Raw genomic sequence first — 20863 nt, 5'->3', positions numbered from 1 at the left:
GCGGGGGATTTTGTTGTTGTTGTTGTTGTTGCAATACCAAAATTTACCACTGGTACCTGTAATATTACTGTATGGCATGTGGTAACTGATCTAAAAGCAGATAAATGATTTAAGTTGTAATTTGGAGCAAGTCTAATCTTTAACAAGAAGCTGATATAGCAGGATGGATGAGTTTTAGCACCAGGCGTGTGTGTCTGTGTGTGCAAGTTTTCTTGCGTGTGATGAGTCAATGGGGGGGAAAAAAAAAAAAGAAAAATCAGCCACGTCCTCCTGAGTGACGGGTCCCAAGGAACCATAGTCTGGTGCTGCCATCTGCTGACCCTAAAGTGCACCAACAAGCCCTCCAACACTGAGTCTGCACGAGTGAAAGGTCACTAACTTGCATAATGAATGTGCAACACCCCTTTTTTATATTTTGAGATGAAAGGAAGGCAAAAGTGACTCGAACAACCACTCGTTACAACAAAAGGATACTTACTGTTCTCTGAATGCACCGCATGTGAAGGAGATTCTGTAGCAGCAGAAACCACACCAGCTGAAACTCCTGTCAGCTAACAACAGGAAACCGAGGCTGCAATTCACACATTCACTAACCAAATGTAAATAAAAGATTCTAAAAACACTGCCTGGTCTGGTTAGTTTCAATATATACTGAGAGATTTAGACGGTAGGGTCAGAATTTGATGTAAACAAGGTAAAGCACGGACCCATCCTGTTTCGTATCAATGATTCTGCTGCTGGTGCGGTGACAGCCTGCGCAAGTGTCTTTGTGGGCAACAGTCTCCAAGAACCCCGCTGTGCTCAACAGCTAAAACTGCATATCTGGGAAGACTGGGAACATTTCACCACTGCATCCCTATTCTCCCAGCTCTTCATTGTTAAAGTGTTGCTAAAAGAGAAGCTGCCAAACAACACAACACATTTTCAAACACTAAAAGCAGTTAAATTATTGAAAGTGCAGCTTTGTACTCTTTTCTGTCAAATAACTTTTAAACTACAATTTGAATTGAATGATTTTTTGTTTTAATTTATATTTGTCACACATCTTACACATACAGAAAAAAGACAAGTTGGTGAAGAGGGTGGGGTTTACCTTGTCTCTATAACAAAAAGGAACAAAAGGTCACGTCAGTTAAGAGGACGATGAAGGAAGCGTCTGTACTATGTCTGCTCTGTGAGTAAAGCATGAATTTTTTGGTTTTTCTTTGTTTTAAATGTTGAACTTTTACTTTCTGTTCTGTTAATCAAAAGTGATGAAGGAAAAAGCATGAAAAAGAAGAATAAAAGCACCAAGTTATGGTAGTGCTCTTTATGCCACCAGTACAGTGAGAAAAAAAACCCTAATGGTGCAAAAAGACTGATAGACAGTTTTGTGTGACATTTACAGGGGAAATGATACTGCAAAGATTTCTTTCTATATATTCATTATTATCGACTTCTAAATCTACCTATGAATTTACATGAAAGACGAAGAAGAGTTTTTGCACAACGTTCCTTAAATTGTTCTCACACCCCCTCCTCGACCTCTGCTTCGAGGATTCTGACATTTAGTGTGACTCAGAAGTGTTGATTCATTTAAACTAACATAATCATCCTGCTTTAATCATCCCACTCCATACGTGACATCTCTTGTAGCAAAACCAGCATTTTCCCAGAGTTTCATAGTTATCTATAACATAATAATTATCTACAGTCCTTTATTCTTTAGTCTTTATTTTATACTAACCTAATTGTAATTTCTCCTTAGTTCTGACATCGGTGTTTTACTGGACAACAAACCAAGGTCAGTAAACGTCTTTTAAATATAAAGTGCTAAAACTGTGATCAGAATCAGAAATATCTGGTGTGTAGATGCTTGTCTATAGCACATTTAAATCTTATTTTCATTCTATAGGCTGATTTCATCAAAACAATAATTTATATTACTTTTGAAATTAATGAAAAGCTTATTTTTAACCCTCACAGCTCGTCTGACTGTGAGTCCCAACAGCTCTCAGTTCTTTGACGGAGACTCTGTGTCTCTGAGCTGTGAGGAGGACGACAGCTCTGCTGGATGGACTCTGAGGAGAAACACAAGCACAGACACCAGAGCTGAGTGTGAGGAGTGGGGACAACCAGCTGGTTCTTCCTGTACCACAAGCAGTATCGTCCTGTTGGACAGTGGAGTTTACTGGTGTGAGTCCAGAGAGGGTCCCATCAGTAACATGGTTAACCTGACAGTCGCTGGTAAGCTGAGTGTGTGGAGTTAGTGTTGATGAAGCTGTGTGTAAATGGATGAAATGCTGTAGTTTGTCTCTGTGTTGAGGTGGATCAGTGATCCTGCAGAGTCCTGTCCTCCCTGTGATGGAGGGAGATGACGTCACTCTGCTCTGTAAAACAAAGACCACTCCCTCCAACCTCCCAGCTGCTTTCTATAAAGATGGCTCCCTCATCAGGAAGCAGCCTACAGGTCACATGACCATCCAGCATGTTTCCAGGTCTGATGAAGGCCTCTACAAGTGTGACATCAGCGGTCATGGAGAGTCTCCATCCAGCTGGATCACTGTCACAGGTGACACACTCACCTGTCTGTGTTTCTGCAGGTTTCAACATTCACAATGTGACGACAACTTAATGACTGTGTTTGCTTTGTTTTAGACAAACACACCACCACACCTCCACCTACATCCACACCTCCACCTACATCTACACCTCCATCTACAGCCACACCTCCACCTAAAACCACCTCGACCACCTCGACCTTTCCTGCCGCTTCCTCTCCTCTTCTCCCGGTGTTGCTGACTGCTGGAACACTCTGTGTCATAGCTCTAGTGGTCTTACTGATTGTTTTGGTGGAACGATATGTTGACAGGAAGCTTCAAGGTGAGACTCCGACTTTCAGGCTTTTCAAAAATTCATGATTCAAAAATGTTTTATTGTCAGTTCTCTGCTTGGACACACAGGATAACTCAAATACTGTTTCTTACTCACCTCAGTATCAAAAAAAGACTTAAGAAAAGTTAAAGGAATATATAAAATTCAATTAGTGCACTATAATGGCAAGAGTGTAAGATATAAACGCAATATATAAAATAAAGCAGCAAGATATAAATCATACAAATTAAATAAAATAAAATAACATAAATTGAATGAATAATTACAGCAAATATGTAAACTTTATAACATCTTTATGTGCTTTATACATAGAACAAACTGATTGATTAGTTCGTGGATTTGTTGATTCATTCATTCATTCGACGCTTTCATGGGTCAATCTGTGGAAGCTACAATAATACTTACAAATTCAGCAGGAAAATCATAATTACTTTCCCCACAATAAATAATCTGAATGATTAATGTAATGGCAGTAGTGTCTCTATGACCATGTGCACTGATGTCCTCTCTGTGTGTTTCATTGTGCAGAGAGCGCCTTAGCTGCCGTCTACTCAGCAGTGAGGACAGAAGACATCTGTTATGTAGAAATCAAGATTAAAGAGAAACCCATATAAACAAAGACCAGGTACAGCTGCTCCTCTTTGTCTTAACGCTCAGAACAATTCCAGCTATTCCTGGCATTCCAGTTTAAACCAGTGGTGTCAAACATAAGCCTCAGAGGCCAGAATATGTAAAGACTCTAATCTGACTCATTGGATGACTTTGAAACATTTGAAGGAGAGCAGAAATGTTGGACAACTGTGTTGTCATAAGCATTTCAGATTTTCCTTCTCATAAAGACCTCCCATGTCAATTTACACTAATTAATTAAACTATTGATTTCACACTTCCTTTTATATAATACAGCTAAGGGATAAAATCAATTTTAAAAAATCAATAGAAAACAAGTGCTTGTATGAATGGATGAATGATGTATTTTGTATAAAGTGCTCTGAGTACTCAAGTGTATAAGAACCAGTTTAATTACCATTCACCAAAGAGACTAAGTGAGCTGTCTGCGGCTCTCTGGTCAAGTCAGACTTTGAGACTTGCTCATAAAAGCTGTAAAGTTTAAGTCAAAGAACAATGTTAAGTACAGGAAGTGATGTAGACTCAGAGTAAAGCTGGAAGGAAATGCAGAAGAAAATTAAGCACCTCAGATTGTCATGAGGCCAACATTTACACTCTCTTATGTACTCCTTTGATTTTCACGCTCTTCTTTTGGATTTTCCTGGTTCTATTCTAACAGCACGGCTCTGCATCACATCACACTTGTCAACATCACACTTGTTTGGCTCTGCACATGTGCAGAAAAGAAAAAAACAATAGAATAGAAAAATCCAAGATGATCTAAAGGTAAAAGTGAGATAGGATGTGCAAGGTGTGAAAATGACGTTTTCTCACTGTAAAACCACAGCAGCAGCATCCGCCTGTTTTTCATTTTTTGTCCTGTGTGGGAAGATTGGTTCATACTTCTCAGACAGTTTATTTTGATGAGCTTATTTTGTATCTTCCAGTTAAAAAAATGTTAAAAAAGAAAAATGTAAGTCACGTGATCCAAGCACGGTGAGCTCATCGGTTTAAATTAACACTGACATCATTAGCAGATCCGCCCCTTAGTAGGTTTAAAAATGATTTAAATACAACCTCAGACAAACAAATGCACGACATGTTACAATGTTCATGTTTCAATTGTTTTCTGGGATGGATGTTGTTCTATAAAAACATATAGAAAGACACGTAGCAAACAAAGGAGACCTAGATACAGAATATTGACCTTTTGTCAGAGTAAAAACCCACAGCAACAGTCTCCACCTGTTATATGTTGTTCCTGTAAACTGCGTGAGACCTTCGGTATCTTGTGGTTGAAATGTATCAAAGAGCAGGGGGTGCACCTGCAGATGCTGTGTGATCTGAAGTTTCACATATACTGTTTATAGTATTCATAATTCAGTGTGTTAGGGTGATTAATACTTAAAATGCAGGTTTGCGCCTGAGAGACTTTAGACATTGAAACCTTTCGTTAAGATGTGTCTGAACTGTAACTGGTTTGACGTGTTCCTCACTCTCTGTATATGAATATAACAGACGGGCCAGGTTTGTGCACAGGTGCTTATTGTTTCTCATGATGTTTTAAACTGTGTGTTCAGATTGTGAAGCCAGAGCTCTGTACTGAAGATTCCCACCAGTCCAGCCGATGACTTCCAGCTACTGGTCCAACCGACCCATAAGACCCCAGGACATAGATGTGTAATACTCATATATTTCCGTGTGTTTTTCTCATCACCTTACACAGCCAGCACGCTTGCCTTATCAAGAGTATGTATAGTATGTAATGCATTAATGCAGTAATGGAATGCACTGTATATGATCCCCTATTGATCTTTCTATCGATCTATTTAATTTCTAAGTGGGAGACCGTGTTGTCTGCTCCACAGCAGTGATCTAGTTTTTCTGCAGAATCAATAAACTTTGGTCTCACTTTTGTTCTCGTGTGGTTCTGTGGGTTTCAGAAAGATGTCTGATGCTAACTGATACACGCCACAGCTGCACACTATAAACAGCAGGAGCATTATTCAGTGGCTGGAAACTTCAGAGAAAAAAAAAGTCAGAACAAAGTGCGTACGTGTTCGTGATAGGAAATGAAGTCTGTTGGGCTATGGATGGCTGCACTGGGAGATGACGTTTAACTTAAGAAGCTGTACACCGCATCTTAGCTGGCGTGCAGTTTGCTGTCTGTGGTTCAAAGTCTGTTACACTCTCCAAGGTCCCAAAAAAAGAAATCGGTTACATCTGATGTTTCAAACAAATGGAGCTGAGTGTCTTTTTCAAATGATCAGCTAGTTACAAGTCTAATAGATACATAATGAGCAGATTCCAACTCATTTTTTAATGTCTTACCTTCACAGCAGCACATCAACAGCTCAGTGCTCCTGCAGCTGTCGTGCACAGATGTTACAAGTTAGTGTAGTTTCTTCAAGTTCCTTCTTATTGTCAGCTCTCATTAAAATAACAACTGCTCTCTTGCACTAGTCATGCATTTGTGAAATAATAAAGTAAACACCTGTTAAAGTGTTTCTGTCATAGCAGTGTGAGTGGCGGGCAGATGTGACAGCAGTGTGCAGAACGCACATGCAGGGTTTTCTTTGTTGCAATAAGAAAAGCAGTATTTGTAATATCACCATTTAGCATTTAGGTAACAGATGTGAAGTGGTGGTTTTAAAGAAGAGTTTAATGAGCTGATTTAGCAGCGAAGGTGATTCTTGGATGTGGCACCAGCTCTGGCCGCTCTGACCACCATCTCAACAATAAACCAATATCTAGTGCTGCCATCTACTGACACTAAAGTGCACCAACTAGCTGTACAACTCTGTGTCTGCACCAGTGAAAGGTGACTAACCTAACAATGTAAAGGTGCAGGAGCTGTTTTGCATCTGATATGAAAGAAACTCTACAGCAACCAATAGGAGAGCCTCAAAATGTCTTCTGTAAATACTCAGTCACACTAACCAGGGCCAACCTGCATAGTTGCTAACATCAGATATATGGCACCTCCAGTGCGGAGCATAAAAAGCAGAAACACAATTGTGATACCAACAGGAGTTCAAGAGCTTGTGTATATAGTGTAGGAGGGTTGAAATGGTAGGAAGACTGAAAGGCTGACACACCAAAAATAACGTCAGTCAACGGCGCTGGCACGGCTGGCAGCCTTAACCCAATTTCCCTCGGGATGAATAAAGTATAATCAGTCAATCAATCCAAAATGTTTTATACTTGATGTTCAAAATCAAAAACTCATTATATCATATTTTGAGATGAAGAAATCTTTATTATTCTTATTTTTCATCATGATGAAGTTCTGTTACAAGTTCTTAACATGCCCAAACAAGAAAATGTTCTGATCACCAAATTCAGGATGTGTTGACTCACACTTCAGCTGTTTAAAGCTCTGAGACTAAGAACTTTGACTCTGCCGTTGTCTATATTTTCTGTAGCTCACACAGCCAACAATTGCACCAACAACAAGCAAAATAAAAACTGTCAAACTAGCTGGATGGATAACAACTCTAATTTTGAACCCTCCATCCTTTTTGTGAATGTCCGGCTGACCTGCAGGTGAGAAACAGGTGTGAGGTGTCAGCTGTCAGGTAGGTGATGAGTGAAGAACAGAACAGAATCCATTTCCTCTTCAAACTGCTGTCAGACATTATCTACTGCACTCTGATCACATCACTCAGACCAGCTGCTTTCTACAAAGTCTCATCAACAACATCTTTAGAAACAAACATCAACAACCAGGAAGCAGCTTCACCTCTGATCACACACACACTCAACTCTACTCACTCACCTGGAGGAACAACTCTCAGGTTTACACTGCAGATGGGGTTACCCTTGAAAAAGGCTCTCTTTTCATGGTTTGTTCCCGTCAACAGGACACGACACTCATATGTTCCATTATCAGCAGTCGTCACATTCTTCAGAATCAAAGACACGTCTCCATCCTCCATCTGTCTGTCCTTCAGATCCACCCGGTTCACAAAGGATGGATGCTGGTTGTCTGTAACAAACTGCTCATCCTGATACAAAAGGACATATTCTGGCTCCAAGTCACTTCTGCTCCACTGTACAGCGGTGATGTTGTTGTTGTCATAGACAGAAGCAAAACATGACAGATTGACATTGATTCCAGATTCAACTGTTGTGCTTAATGAGACTGAAAGAGAGCAAACACAGACCACATAAGTTAAATCAGGTCAAAGTGCAACTCTCACTCCAACTTCCACAGAGGCCGGTGTGGGGACGTCCCACCACATGTACTTTTAGCAATATTTTGCAATACTTGGGGACTTCATAATGAATGCCATGTTGCTGTTAATGACCACCCGCCTGACCTTATCAAGGGGATTAAACAAGTTAGGCCACGAGACCATGGAAGTTATCTCTGACCAAAATGTGTATAAATTAGAGGCCACGCTTTCAGAAGCTCTTCGAAGGTTTCAAGCTTTCAAGCTTTCAATATGTTATATAACTTTCCAAAAAGGGAAGTCTCTGGAGTCTCCCTCTGTATATCTGTATGTCTCAGAGCTTCTGTAATGGAAGCTAATTACACTGGCAGTAAAAATCAACACGATCACTCATGCATGGTGCAACGCACCAGATTGCAAAAATGCTTGACTGGCCGACATGAAAATAAGCACAAGAACCCACAGGTCATCTCCTGACCAAGAGAGTCAATGCCCATCATGTTAAAATGTCTAGCTTTACAGCTGAAATAAACTGGTGTGCAGCTGACTACAATTTTTTATTAGTTTCTATATATATGTCTCAATAAAAACAAACTTCGATAATGCAGTAAGAGGCATGTGTGGCAGGTGAGACCTGAGTCTGGGAACCGCCCCTGGTGGGCGGAGCTGGTCTTTGCTTTTTTCATAAGCTCAGGTGTGGGCAATTAGGTATTCCTCAGCAAACCTGAAGCTGCCAGTGCTTGGTCCAAGTTGGGCAAGTTGGTGTTTTTAATTTCTTTCCATGAAAGCTTGATGCGGGTCCCCCTAATCTTCTGTTAGAACGGTAGGTTACACAACAATGTACCACTGGAGCTCTGGTTGTTGTGGCCGAGGTTTACAGTTATTTGCACACTTGTAGGTAGGAAACATTGCGTTCCCGTGAGAACAGTGTAGTGGACTTCACCGCCACTGACCCATGTTTATTAGGGTGTTTAGAGCATTTATGGATTATTGATGGTATGACCTGCGGTCTGGTTCAGACCATCCAAGAAAGTGTGCTTTAGTTTTGTCCAGTGAAATTGTTTTTGTTTTTTTTTTGTTTTTCTTAATTCAATCTCTTACTTGATTTAATTAGATATGAGTGTCTCGGGATTACAACCATATGACCTATAAATGCAGAGTGCTAACCAAGCCAAATGTAATTACCTGATAATTTAGCACTCCACCTTGTAGTTCAAATATGATCACTTATGACGAAACGTTAGTGTTTAGGCTGCCAAAAGTGTCTTTCTTATTATTTCAGAACATGTCATAGCCCACACAGAGACCCCCTGAGCCAGATGGCTACAGCAGAGATCCTTTTCACAAGTCCAAATGCTACATTTATATCTATGTCCTAGTATGACTTAAGCAAATGCCGCTGATGCAGACACACAAATCGCGAACCGATATGCAACTCACATGTAGACACAGGCACGAGAAGGCAGGCAGACATCCAAATCCAGTAGTGTAACACAGATGTTACAGTGGGCATTTTCCACCTTCTGTAGATCTTCTGATCTCACACAGAATTAAGAAGAAACAAACAAAAAATCAGAACCTGCTTCTAATATCTTATCCTAAGCAAGTCAGATTAAGCAAAGCTGGAAAGTCACTGACTGAGGGAACATGACGGTTTACTACATCTACACTCTTCCCATTGAGAAACTGGAGGTTGAGTAAGGGTGTGAGTTGGTGTGAGGGGAAATCAAAGTAAACTGCTTCTGAGTGTCAAAACTTAATGACACAACAATGAAATATGTGCATTGAATAGGCCATTTTGGGGCATTCATCTATGTGTGCAGCATTTTTGCTGCAGCTTCCACAAAGGAAGAGCTAGTCTGGGTAATTTTGTCTGCTCTGATGTCAATAAGTTCAACTAAATTCATGTTTTTGATGTGTTTTCTTCTTTCTTTTAATTTACATCAAAGCCCAGTAATGCTATTTTGACTTTCCTGTTAGGCTCCAATCATCCAAGCCAAGAGACTGGTCTGCAACTATCTGACAACTGCCCGTGGTGAGGTAAAAACCCGTCGTCCAGGTTGTGCTGTAGGTTTAAAATAATAGTGTAATAGCAGTGAAGCATGAAATTGGCAAACCACTACCTGCATCCTATTTGACCTGGGCCCTGTTTCAGGAAGCCGGTTTAGTGGAAAAACTGAGTAAGTATACCCTGAGTTAACGAAAACTCTGGGTTTTCGGTTTCACAAAGCGAGTTCAGCTGCAGCCTGAGTGAGTCACTATGACGACACACGCCGTGAAGCTAACCTGCCCCCTAGCAGGTTTACCACAACTAACCCTGACTGTCTCCGCCCCTTTGTCGGAAACCTGACAGTAGGAAGTCTCAGACATGGCGTGTCCCTTCCTTGAAGAGCCGGTAGATATCGAAGCCCAAATTCTCCGCAGAGCTCTCCGCCGGGAGAGAGTGATTCGAGCGCGTCTGGACATCTTACCTGATGATTTCCTGTGCGAACGTTACCGTTTCTCAGCACAATCTATAATTTATTTGGATAACATCCTCAGGCCTAATATTGCTCATGTGACACATCGCGGACATGCTCTCAGTTCTGTACATATTATTTGTATTGCACTTCGGTTTCTTGCAAACGGGAGCTTTCTGTATAATATTGGTGACGCTGAGCACGTTTCCAAGGCTACCGTCTGTCGGGCAGTCAGGAATGTTACAGTTGCACTGAAACGTCTCCTGTACTCGTGTGTGGTGTTCCCCGGTCATAGACCCACAAGATTTATCAAAGAGGGATGCCACAAAATTGCAGGTATCAGGATGAACAAAACTTAATTTATGATGTGGTGATACTTGAACTACTACTTAAATTTTACATTTATTTTCAGGGTTCCCAGGCGTGATTGGCTGTATAGATGGTACTCACATTCCAATTATTGCTCCTTCAGTAAATGAAGGAGACTATGTGAACAGGAAGTCTTTCCACAGCATTAATGTACAGGTACATAGTTCCCTGTAGCATGTCAAACTAACAAATTATTTCATCATAGTAATGGATGCTAATTTGTGTTCTCTGCACTGTGAAGATCATATGTGATGCTGCCAACATTATCACAAATGTGGAAGCCAAGTGGCCAGGCTCTGTCCATGACTCACAAATATTCCGTGAATGTACACTGAGCACAAAATTTGGACATGGTGAGTTGAAAATACTTTAAAATATATAAAGACCAATTGCTTCAGGGACATTTGAACTGAAGTGTATCCTTCTGTCTTAGGAGAGTTCACTGGCTACTTGCTTGGTGATAGGGGGTATCCATGTTTACCCTATTTGCTTACCCCTTACTCTGACCCTGAACCGGGCCCACAGCAGCGATATAATCTGGCTAATTGCAGGACAAGAGCCAGAGTTGAAATGACTATCGGAATGCTTAAGGCCCGGTTCCAGTGCCTGCAAAGACTCAGGGTCACCCCAGAAAGGGCATGTGACATTATTGTGGCATGTGTGATTCTTCACAACATTGCCACAATTAGAGGAGAACACTGTCCTTCTGAACCAAACATCAGCAGTGATCCAAACCATGAACATCCTGACCCTCCCACGGACATACAAGATGGAAGAGCAGTCAGAGACACCATATGTCACAATCATTTCCTTTGACCCATCACCTCAACATGTTGAAAGAAGAATAAACAGATTTTTTGTTCAACTGGCTTTATTGGTCGCCTGTATTTCCTGTACACAAAGTATTAAAAGATGTAAACCTCATAAAGTGTCTCTGTTGCTTCCTCCTCTGTAACAGCTGTCAATGTTTCTTCATTATTTTCCTGTAGTAAAGAAATAAACAACATTGCTGTTCTACTGTAAACTCATATAATCTGTGGAGTATTACTCACAACTGCATGTTGGTCTGGCTCAACAGGAGGCTGCACCAGATGCAGTACACCATCACCATCAACTGATAGAATATGAGGTTTATACAGGTCACTTATAACTTACAAGGGACCAAATGGCAATTAACAAACATACCAATCACCTTACACTTCATTGTCATTATGCTCTCAAAGACAACCAAGACTGAGGCAAGGCAAAATCAGTAGGAAAATAACTTCACTACAAAATAATCCATTATGGTAAAGAGTTTATCAAATGAATGAGTAGCACTGCGAAGGTGACTGTGAAGAAAGGATGTATGCACATCATGTATTATTTTGAATTTACCCCCTATGTAGGCACTTGTGTCTTGCGGGGTTATTGACTCAGAGGATGTCCCCGCAGAGATGCCTTCGGCCACAGGGCGCCCACTGTTTTGGCTGAGGGCCAACTGCTCAGCCTCTGTGAGTGGTGGTGGTGGAGGACCCCCATCTGTTTTTCGGGCCTCCGCTTTTTTTCTGTTGGCTATAACGGGTCACATTTGAGCATACAGAGTAAGCAAATATGTACTTGTAATGTGCTCAGATAATTTCAATAAGTGCTTACAGACAGAAAATTAATGTAGCCTCTAACTGCAATTGATTTACATGGGACAAACAGACCAAGCACTATGGCTCATAATACAATTACACCTTACCTGTTTGGACTATATTTTTATATTTCATTTTTACTTGCTGCCAGGCACGTTTGGGGCCTGTTGGGTTGCACCTGCGCTCACATCACGTCACAAAATAAAATGTATAAAATAACAAATAAAATAACATATGATAAAATAACGTGTTAAATGGGTGGAAATCCCTCGATCAATGTTTAAATTAACACTCACGCATTGACTCTGTCGGCTATGTTTTGCCATGCATGCTCACTTTCTTTTGCAGCTGTCGCTGTGTTACTTTTTTCCGCGGAATTTGCATGTTATCGGCATATGCTGCCATCAGAATTTCGGCCTCAAGCGCTGTAAAATACATTGACCGCGCCTTCTTTCCCTCCGTCTCCATGGTGACTCGCTTAATCTGTGCTCCGCTTATCAGGGCTTTATGTATCCTCGTCCGCGCGCTTCACTTGGGGTTAAAGCAACTCCGCCTTGATTGAACTAATTGTTATCAGCCTTTCTGAAACGGAATATTCCGAGTTGGACAGTTCGGGGTTACTCAACCGTGAGTGTCGTTTTTCACTCTGAGTTTTCCAAACCGGCTTCCTGAAACAGGGCCCTGGTGCTGAAAACGAGCCAAATAAACCAAATAAAAAGCAAATCACTGTCTCAATAAGGACACTTCCTTTGATACACAATGTACTCTGCATACTTCCATGTACCCGTAAATTTTAACAGAGTAGTGTTGCCTCAACGCTGGAAGTTGTGCAGTTGCTGGAACTGTCCGTTGCAACATTGAAATTTCACTGTCATGCAAAATATTGGATTTTCTGAACATTTGAAGCCACAATCTACAACTTAACCTCACATGCTCCGAATTTGAATGAATGTCAACAATGGTACTGCCACACAGCTATAAATGCTGGCAATGACATTGGCCACTCGCGTAATAGACTCTACATAGATTTGCAGAAAAATTACAAATTAAAGCAAGACTCAACCAGAGTCAGGAGTCTTTTCACACACAGTACTTGGAATTTAGGTCATTAAAGTGTTGGGTGCAGTCTGATTTTTAAAAAAACAAAACAAAAAAAAAAACCCTACTTCGGATGCATGTAGATGAATAGAGATACTTCACAGACACAAGACTAAAGGTCATTTTACAGCAGGATATAAGAGCTGGTTTTGATATAAACCAGGCTTAGGAAATTTCAGGCCACAAGAACTGGTTTCCTGCAGCCGTGTCCTTGATCCAGCACAGCTGATTTAAATGGCTAAATTACCCCCTCAACATGTCTTGAAGTTCTGGTAATGAACTAATCATCGATTCAGGTGGGTTGGCCCAGGGTGAGATGTAAAACCTGCAGGACATCGGCTCTCGACGGAGTTCCCCACCCCTGATAGAAAGGGAATGTTGGCATGGTTTATATACCAGGCTGCAGTATTTGTAGAGAAGGTAAAACAATCACAGATGGGGTTAAATGATGCAGAAGTTCACATGATAAATCCAGTTTAATGCTATTATTTAGAACTACTGAGTAAGCACTGAAAAGGTCCAGTGGACCAGCTGGTGTGGTTCTTCTAATCAATTAGTCTTGCAGGAAATAGGCCTGGAAGATTTTAGATATGGAAACATTTCTTTTGGATAAAAAAGATTATTTTGAATAAAAATTAAAGAACCCAGATTTAAACTGAGGATCTCTGCATAATGAGGATATCTATGACATCCGTCTTCATCTAATCTGAGTGAATTTGGAGATCTCCAGCATCTCATCCTTTTCACAGGGTTATTGAGGTTCATCAAATGACTGTGACTATCAGCCTCAAGGCAAGAAGATGAAGAGTAGGAATCACTACTGTCAGGAAGTGGAGGCTATAATTCACACAGGCTCACTAAAATGGGACACTAGAAGATTGGAAAAAATATTGTCTGGTTTTAATGAGTTTCCAGTTTTCTGCAAAATTTGGATAGGAGGTCATGGCTCCACCCTGACCTGCATCAGTTCGGGCTGGTGGTGTAGTGGTGTGACACATTTTCCATTTTTGCACACTCTGCCTGAGTCTTGTTGCTGAGCATATCCATCTTTTTATGACAACACACCATGTCACAAAGCTGAAATCATTCCAAACCAGTTGCCTCAATCCAACAGAGCACCTTTGGGATCGTCATGGAACGAGAGATTTAGTCACTTAGTAGTTTGATATCAACAGATTTAAAGAGGGTAAAGAAACTATCAAAAGTAGAATTGTTGATAAGACCAGAGGAAGAACTACATTAAAGCTACACATTTTCCTTCGTTCTTTTGTTGGTTGAAGAAACTTTGAAGACATTTCGAAAATGTAAACTAATTAGAGGCAGTCTATTGTGCCAGTGCTGATATACTCATATGAAGCTTGTTCATCCATCCATCAGTCTCTCTTTAAAGAGAGAAGCCCAGACCTCCCTCTCCTCTTCCAGCAGACATGGATGTGCAGCCAACAAATGTGTTGCAGTCGTGTGATGCTTTTATGTTAGTATGGACTAAATCCTCTGAGGAATGTTTCCACCAGCTTGTTAAAGCTATACTAGAATAAAGAAGGCAGTTTGTAAAGGAAAAGGGTTTCAGCTTATTACTATCAAATGTACCCAATAAAGTGGCCAGTGACTAGAAGCACTGTGTACAGGCATCAGTCACTGCTTAATAAAGGCCAGTAGGTGACAGCAGAGGTGGTTCTACTCAGCACATGCCTGCTTTCACTTGACCTTTGACCCTTAGTTACAGGTCTTTACTCTTAAAGCTTTAAAGCTCTAAATCAGCAGTTCTCAAACTTTCCACAGTGAGTCCCACATCATAAACTATAATGGCTTTTGAACTACCGACATTAAAGTGCAGCAGTATTAGCCTGTTTAACACCACATACAGGAGACATGAGACAAGATTTATTTCTTTTATTAATGAAAGCACAAGCTCATCCATCACCTGTTCAAAAACACAAGAGCTATTTTATAATAGCTATCAACAAAGGCAAGAAACTGTTTGAATTAAACTAGAGTTGTTCTCAAACCATGTCCATACTACCATGGAGATGACGACTTTAGACCGAGATTATTTAAGGTTGGTTTTTTGTTTTTTTTGCTTTGTTTTATAACTAAATTTTTAAAATAAATTTGCTTTGTCTTTTTTAATATCTGTTCCTCATGAGTTACCTGGTACTGACCTATGACCCCTCCAAATATCTTATTCGTGTTTTTTTTATGATTGATATGAACCGGGCCTGCACAACTTTGGATTGCAAAGTTTGGGTGAGAGGCCCTAACCCCCTAACCCTGAATATGATGTGGGTCTGGTTAAAGATTGCATGGGAACAAACTTGCCTTGTCAAATACATGACAGCATCTCACACAGTTTTATTTTAAAAGCTAAACATCACGATTGGGTCTGTGACGAAAGTGAGTGCAACAGTACAGATGTGGGAAGAAACTCACATTCCAGGGATAAATAGTTAGAATGAGGTGTTTAGTAAGCATCTGGCAGTAAACATTAGTGTGAACTGTGCTCTGTTCTTTCATCCTGCAGCTGCGCTGGTAGAAGAGAGTGAGGGGGGAAAAAGCGCCCTCCTCCAACAAGAGCATACCAAGCTCCAGCTTAGTGACGTGCAGAGCGAGACTCTGAGCCGCCCACGAGGGATCTGGATGGAACGCAGACGGTGTCTGATAAACAGTCAGGGAGTGTTTTCTGGGAATTCCAGTGTGTTTTTGAGTTAAGGTGGTCATTGGTGTGACTTTCGAATTGTTTCACAAATTGCGAACATTCACATGATTCTCCAAACATCACACACACAGGAAAAGTGTGTACTGCTGAGTTTCAAACTTTCCTCTAGTCCTGATTTAAAGTGACCAGTGTAAATATAATGTGCAAATTTCATTTGACTAACAATGACTCGTGCACACTCTGCATGGCAGCAATACTGCTTCGTAGGGTGATGCCAGTTCCTGACACATAAGAAAGCTGTGCATTAGATCCTAACTGAAAATTAAACACTTCTTTTTCTGTTGCACACTGAGTCACAAACTGCACTCAGCAACAGCCAGAGCTGCAGAGTGCACCCACATAGCATTAAAAGTTACAGGGTGATGAGCTAAATTCAACCTGAAAGAAACAGACAAACAAAAATGCATCAGGACTTTATTCTGTGGATGACTGACATGAAGCCTGATTATATACCAGATTTTTTATAGCAGGGTAAAGATGTGTCACAATGAAATGAATGTTTGATGTTCAAAAATGCACAAATACCTTCTTCTTCAGAAAGAAACCAAAACAGAAACAGCAGTGATGAAGATGATTTTCACATTTCTGCTTTTTTATTGTGATTACGAGTTTTACATGTAAGAATTTTTCTTCTAAATAACAAGCAATGAAAGAGACACGTCACAGGAGCAGACTACAGCAGTTGCTCATAAGTCCTCATTAGATTCATATTTTCCTTAAATTAATAATCTTCAATCTTTTGTGGCTCGTGAGTCTATTCATACCTGTGTACAATACAGTACTTGTAGATGGCAGAGCTCCTGGCACTGCCAAAACACACATGGTACATATATAATTAATGGAATTTCCCCCCAACCCCTATTCCAAAAGTTCAGTGATTAAAGTTTATCCTGTTAAGCCCCAACGAGGCTGTCTGAGCTTGCTCTTTGAAAATGACAAACCCAAAAGGAATGTAAACAATCTCGGTATCAAAACAAAGCTGGTGAACACTGGTGAGATCAATTTTACATTACATTATTAAAATGTATAAAAGTTCTTATTGTTGATTCTAATCTTCTGATCTCTGAAATTCACATTTCTGCTGCTGAACACAAACCAAGAGTGATGGTTGAGTCAGTCAAGTTAATTAATTTCACTTTAATCTGTTAACAAGCTGAAGCGATTTCCACATTGTCTCCGTCAGGCTGTGTGACAGCAAAGCTTCAAGTGTATCAAGTTCAAGTTTCAGAGCAGCTATTAAAACAGAAGCACTGAGTTTTTGTTCGAGTTGAATATTTGAACACTGCAGCAAAGACATCCAGTGTAAAGAGCAGAACATTGTAATAATGCTGAGATTATTCAAAGTGATTCATAGTCAGAATTATATTGTGTGATCTGGATGAAGCAATAACTGGATAATAAATGATAAAACAGCAAAATTCTGTTTTCTTTGCTCTCACACACTAGGTCAACAGTTAAACAAAAACCTATAACTGTCGGTGACATTTCACAAATCAGTTTCATTGTGAAGTTCCAGCTGTGTCTGTTCACTGACAACAAGTGGGAACAGCAGGAGACTGTTTAATGACAAGAGGTTTGAGACGAACTTCTTTTGCCTTTTTCTGGTTTCTGTAGATCACAAATCCAGCAACAGCAGCAACAACGAGGGCAGCAGCAGCAACTACCACACCAACGATTAGTCCAACAGATCCTGCAGGTGAGAAACAGGTGTGAGGTGTCAGGTAGGTGATGAGTGAAGAACAGAACAGAATCCATTTCCTCTTCAAACTGCTGTCAGACATTATCTACTGCACTCTGATCACATCACTCAGACCAGCTGCTTTCTACAAAGTCTCATCAACAACATCTTTAGAAACAAACATCAACAACCAGGAAGCAGCTTCACCTCTGATCACACACACACTGAACTCTACTCACTCACCTGGAGGAACAACAACACTCAGGTGGATGATGCTGATGAGCTTCGAACCAGTTGTTCCTGTCTCAACAACACGACACTCGTATGTTCCAGTGTCATTAATCGTCACATTGTTCAGAATCAAAGACACGTCTCCATCCTTCATATGTTTGTCCTTTAGATCCACCCGGTCCTTAAAAGATGGATGCTGGTGCACTAAAGTTTTCCTCCCATCCCGATACAAAAAAACATATTCTGATCCCAGGTCAGCTCTTCTCCACTCCACAGTCTGGATGTTTTTTCGAGCTTGACATGTCAAAGTGGCGTTCCTTCCAGACTCAGCTGTGACGTTTTTCTGGCCTGAAAGAGAAACTATACAGAGCAGAGAGGTAAAGGTTTCAAACAGCTGTTTACTTCAACAGAAAGCATCAGGATCACTGGACATGGACTGTACAGTTAACACTTGGGTAGCAGCATTTGGGACAATATAATGTGTTTCAATGACAATCCAGGGAATTTTCCTTTAAATTTAACTGTTAAAAAGTGTTTTTTCTGGAAAAAAGGAAAAACAAGATTATTAATAAATCGAGCAAAATATTCAGAATTTGATTGATTATTTAAAAAAAAAAAGAAAATCCACTGACCAGTTCGACAGAAGGCCTGACAAATCAAAGAAGACGTAAAATGCCTGATTATTTGAGAATTATTTCTATGATCAGAACAACTAAAGAAGTTCGCAACCAAGAAACACCCTCAAGGATTTAAAACAGAGTTTAATTACCATTATAAACAGCATCTTTTGGTTTTAGACTTAATAATAATAATAACAATAATAATACTCCTCCTTCCTCGTGAGCATTTTTGAATTTGTTAGACTTTGTGAAGTCGTTTGTCTCAACCATGGAAAAAGTCTGCTTTGACTATAAGGGACTGTGTATAAAAATGTCAGTAACTCCGAAAGTCCTGAATTCCTTATTTAGTTAACTTTGATTTACTCCAGGTTTGTGTGGTTAAATTCTAATTGTACACAAACTCCACCTAAAACTTTTATTACTGATTACAGCCTATAACTTCACGCAGACTGATTAAAGTTGGTACACAGACCACAGCTTACCTTGAGAGGTACAACCCAGCAGGCACGCAGAAAGCAGAATCCAGATGAGTCCAGCCATTCTCTTCCTCCAGGACTTTCCAGATGTTTAGACCGTTGTCAGGACTCAGAGGTCCGTGGCGTGGAATGGACTCGGGCGCAGAACCAAAGACCGGAAGCTCCAAGTGATTTGCGAAAACAAAAACTGCTGAGACTGGAGTGGGGCTGGTGGAAACTGGCAGACCAGGGCACTGAAACATAGGAGAGGAAAATCAGAACAGTCCAAGGAGTTGTGAGTGTTTCCCCATTTGACAAGCTGGGATGGCTTACGTGTTTGCAGGCGGGGATTAGCTGGAGGTGGAGGCGAGGCGAGGTCCAGGCGAGTGCTGAGTCCAATATAGGTGTGCAGGGAGGCAGGCAGGTGAGAATGGCAGTTTGTTTGATAAAGATTAAGCAGCAGCTGAATCCAGAAGCAAGGCTATGGCAGGGTTTGGAATGACGAGTCCAGGTACGGAGTCCAGACTAAGTAATGCACACTGATAAATACACAGGAACATGAGGCTGTGAACTAACTGAGGACTCATTGTGTGCGCTGCCAGAATAATTGCCTGCAGCTGAGGAGCTGATGCTGTGGAAAGTTACTCAGGCTCGCCCACACAATGACAAAGGTTGACTCTGAGAAGTGCTCCATTATTTTAATGTTTCCTGGGTGGGTGTGGGCTCATTTAAAGTCGGTCAATAAAATAATTAAAAACAGATGTTAGCAACTCCATTTATTCTTGTAATAACAAGTTTTTATTATACTGATTTATGCCTCTACAGTCCTTTTGCTTTTCTTTTTTTAAGGATTGTTACTTAGGTTACTGTTACTTACTTTTTTAAGGACTGTTAGGGCTTAAATCTAGTAAATAAAGTGTCTTCAGATGTCTGCTGTTGTTTCCTGAATAATCTGATCTGGAATCAGTCCACAGTGAACAAACACACTGAGCAAAAGTGTAATCTGAACTAAAGTCAAATCTTTAAACTGAACCAAGAATCAAACTGCAGGAAAACCTGATAGAAAACCTGCTCACTGACCTTCTCTCACTTTAATCAGCACAGGGTCCGATGTAGACAGCAGTGATGATTTTTTATTTTTAGCCTGGCTCTCAGTCAGCTCAGAATAAATAGATTCAAATGTTGGATTATTAGCCTTCATTGTTGGTGTTTCTGCTCACAGGTACAAACTACCATCAGTCTGCACCATTAAACAGACACATAATGAACTTGCATATATATAAAGTTCTTTTCTGTCTCACTGACAGCTCAAAGTGCTGTTGACTAACCACACACTCATACAGCAGCTTATTCTGTGCACTTCAAGCACCTCACCTACCTCACATACATGACCCACCTAGAATCACCAGTTAGTGACACATACAGTGGGGCAAAAAAGTATTTAGTCAGCCACCGATTGTGCAAGTTCCCCCACCTAAAATGATGACAGAGGTCAGTAATTTGCACCAGAGGTACACTTCAACTGTGAGAGACAGAATGTGAAAAAAAAATCCATGAATCCACATGGTAGGATTTGTAAAGAATTTATTCGTAAATCAGGGTGGAAAATAGGTATTTGGTCAATAACAAAAATACAACTCAATACTTTGTAACATAACCTTTGTTGGCAATAACAGAGGTCAAACGTTTACTATAGGTCTCTACCAGGGGCCCGTTCTTCGTACGTCGCTTACTACATCCAAGATCAAATGACACATCCAAGATCAAATCATCGCGCTAACCGTGAGCTCGCTAATCCGGTTCCCCGAACACACCTGCTGTTGACGATTACTACAGCTGGACGCAGTAATGTGACATCACTGGGTGTCGTAAAAGGGGCTACGCATCGATAGTAGAAACATTGATCGGCAACCCTCTGATTGGTCGGCGAAAATGTCGACGGAGCGCGCTCGGCTCGGTA

The 20863-nt window shown here is 40.7% G+C and overlaps 2 protein-coding genes and 3 long non-coding RNA genes across 8 annotated transcripts; 3 read left to right on the top strand and 2 right to left on the bottom strand.

Moving 5' to 3' along the window:
* The first annotated feature begins 1093 nt into the window (after nucleotides 1-1093).
* Nucleotides 1094-5399, top strand: LOC113019520 (Fc receptor-like protein 5). Of its 4 annotated transcripts, XR_013906352.1 has the most exons (8): nucleotides 1094-1174; nucleotides 1748-1783; nucleotides 1966-2226; nucleotides 2306-2551; nucleotides 2638-2862; nucleotides 3403-3499; nucleotides 5064-5148; nucleotides 5184-5235. XR_013906352.1 is itself a non-coding variant. In XM_080298839.1 (7 exons), the coding sequence occupies exons 1-6, from the start codon at nucleotides 1144-1146 to the stop codon at nucleotides 3486-3488; spliced, it is 885 nt and encodes a 294-aa protein (XP_080154965.1). In that variant the 5' UTR covers nucleotides 1094-1143; the 3' UTR covers nucleotides 3489-3499; nucleotides 5064-5399. The 4 variants fall into 4 exon arrangements, 2 of the variants coding, with proteins under 2 accessions (XP_080154965.1, XP_080154966.1); XR_013906353.1 differs by lacking the exon at nucleotides 3403-3499 and having other exon boundaries at nucleotides 5184-5399; XM_080298839.1 differs by having other exon boundaries at nucleotides 5064-5399.
* Nucleotides 5400-6721: 1322 nt separating this feature from the next.
* On the bottom strand, nucleotides 6722-9306 carry LOC113019523 (hepatitis A virus cellular receptor 2 homolog). Its single transcript, XM_080298834.1, has 4 exons — nucleotides 9099-9306; nucleotides 7262-7627; nucleotides 6997-7023; nucleotides 6722-6911 (listed from the first exon to the last, which is right to left on the bottom strand). Exons 1-4 carry the CDS (start codon nucleotides 9169-9171, stop codon nucleotides 6847-6849), a joined length of 531 nt encoding a protein of 176 aa, XP_080154960.1. The 5' UTR covers nucleotides 9172-9306; the 3' UTR covers nucleotides 6722-6846.
* On the top strand, nucleotides 8199-18135 carry LOC113019521 (uncharacterized). The gene is made up of 5 exons (XR_003272035.2): nucleotides 8199-8481; nucleotides 9639-9698; nucleotides 15725-15913; nucleotides 17534-17615; nucleotides 17998-18135. It is a non-coding gene; the product is annotated as an uncharacterized LOC113019521 (long non-coding RNA).
* Nucleotides 9793-11414, top strand: LOC145425622 (uncharacterized). The gene is made up of 2 exons (XR_013906332.1): nucleotides 9793-10642; nucleotides 10728-11414. It is a non-coding gene; the product is annotated as an uncharacterized LOC145425622 (long non-coding RNA).
* On the bottom strand, nucleotides 16482-19554 carry LOC113014672 (uncharacterized). The gene is made up of 4 exons (XR_013906328.1): nucleotides 19237-19554; nucleotides 18931-19157; nucleotides 17841-18188; nucleotides 16482-17609 (listed from the first exon to the last, which is right to left on the bottom strand). It is a non-coding gene; the product is annotated as an uncharacterized LOC113014672 (long non-coding RNA).
* Between the last annotated feature and the right edge of the window lie 1309 nt (nucleotides 19555-20863).

The sequence above is a fragment of the Astatotilapia calliptera genome, chromosome 3, assembly GCF_964374335.1.
Source record: "Astatotilapia calliptera chromosome 3, fAstCal68.1, whole genome shotgun sequence".
Taxonomy (NCBI): domain Eukaryota; kingdom Metazoa; phylum Chordata; class Actinopteri; order Cichliformes; family Cichlidae; genus Astatotilapia; species Astatotilapia calliptera.
This window is presented reverse-complemented; position numbering and strand designations above follow the sequence as displayed.

Excerpts from the sequence above, each read along its gene's own strand:
- LOC113019520 (XM_080298839.1), top strand. The coding sequence starts at position 1,144 with ATGAAGGAAGCGTCTGTACTATGTCTGCTCT. Across the intron at positions 1,175-1,747 it reads GTCTGTACTATGTCTGCTCT|TTCTGACATCGGTGTTTTAC; the intron begins GTGAGTAAAGCA and ends ATTTCTCCTTAG. Across the intron at positions 1,784-1,965 it reads TTACTGGACAACAAACCAAG|CTCGTCTGACTGTGAGTCCC; the intron begins GTCAGTAAACGT and ends TAACCCTCACAG.
- LOC113019523 (XM_080298834.1), bottom strand. The coding sequence starts at position 9,171 with ATGCCCACTGTAACATCTGTGTTACACTACTGGATTTGGATGTCTGCC. Across the intron at positions 7,628-9,098 it reads TCTCGTGCCTGTGTCTACAT|TCTCATTAAGCACAACAGTT; the intron begins GTGAGTTGCATA and ends GCTCTCTTTCAG. Across the intron at positions 6,912-6,996 it reads GGACATTCACAAAAAGGATG|GAGCTACAGAAAATATAGAC; the intron begins GAGGGTTCAAAA and ends TGTTGGCTGTGT.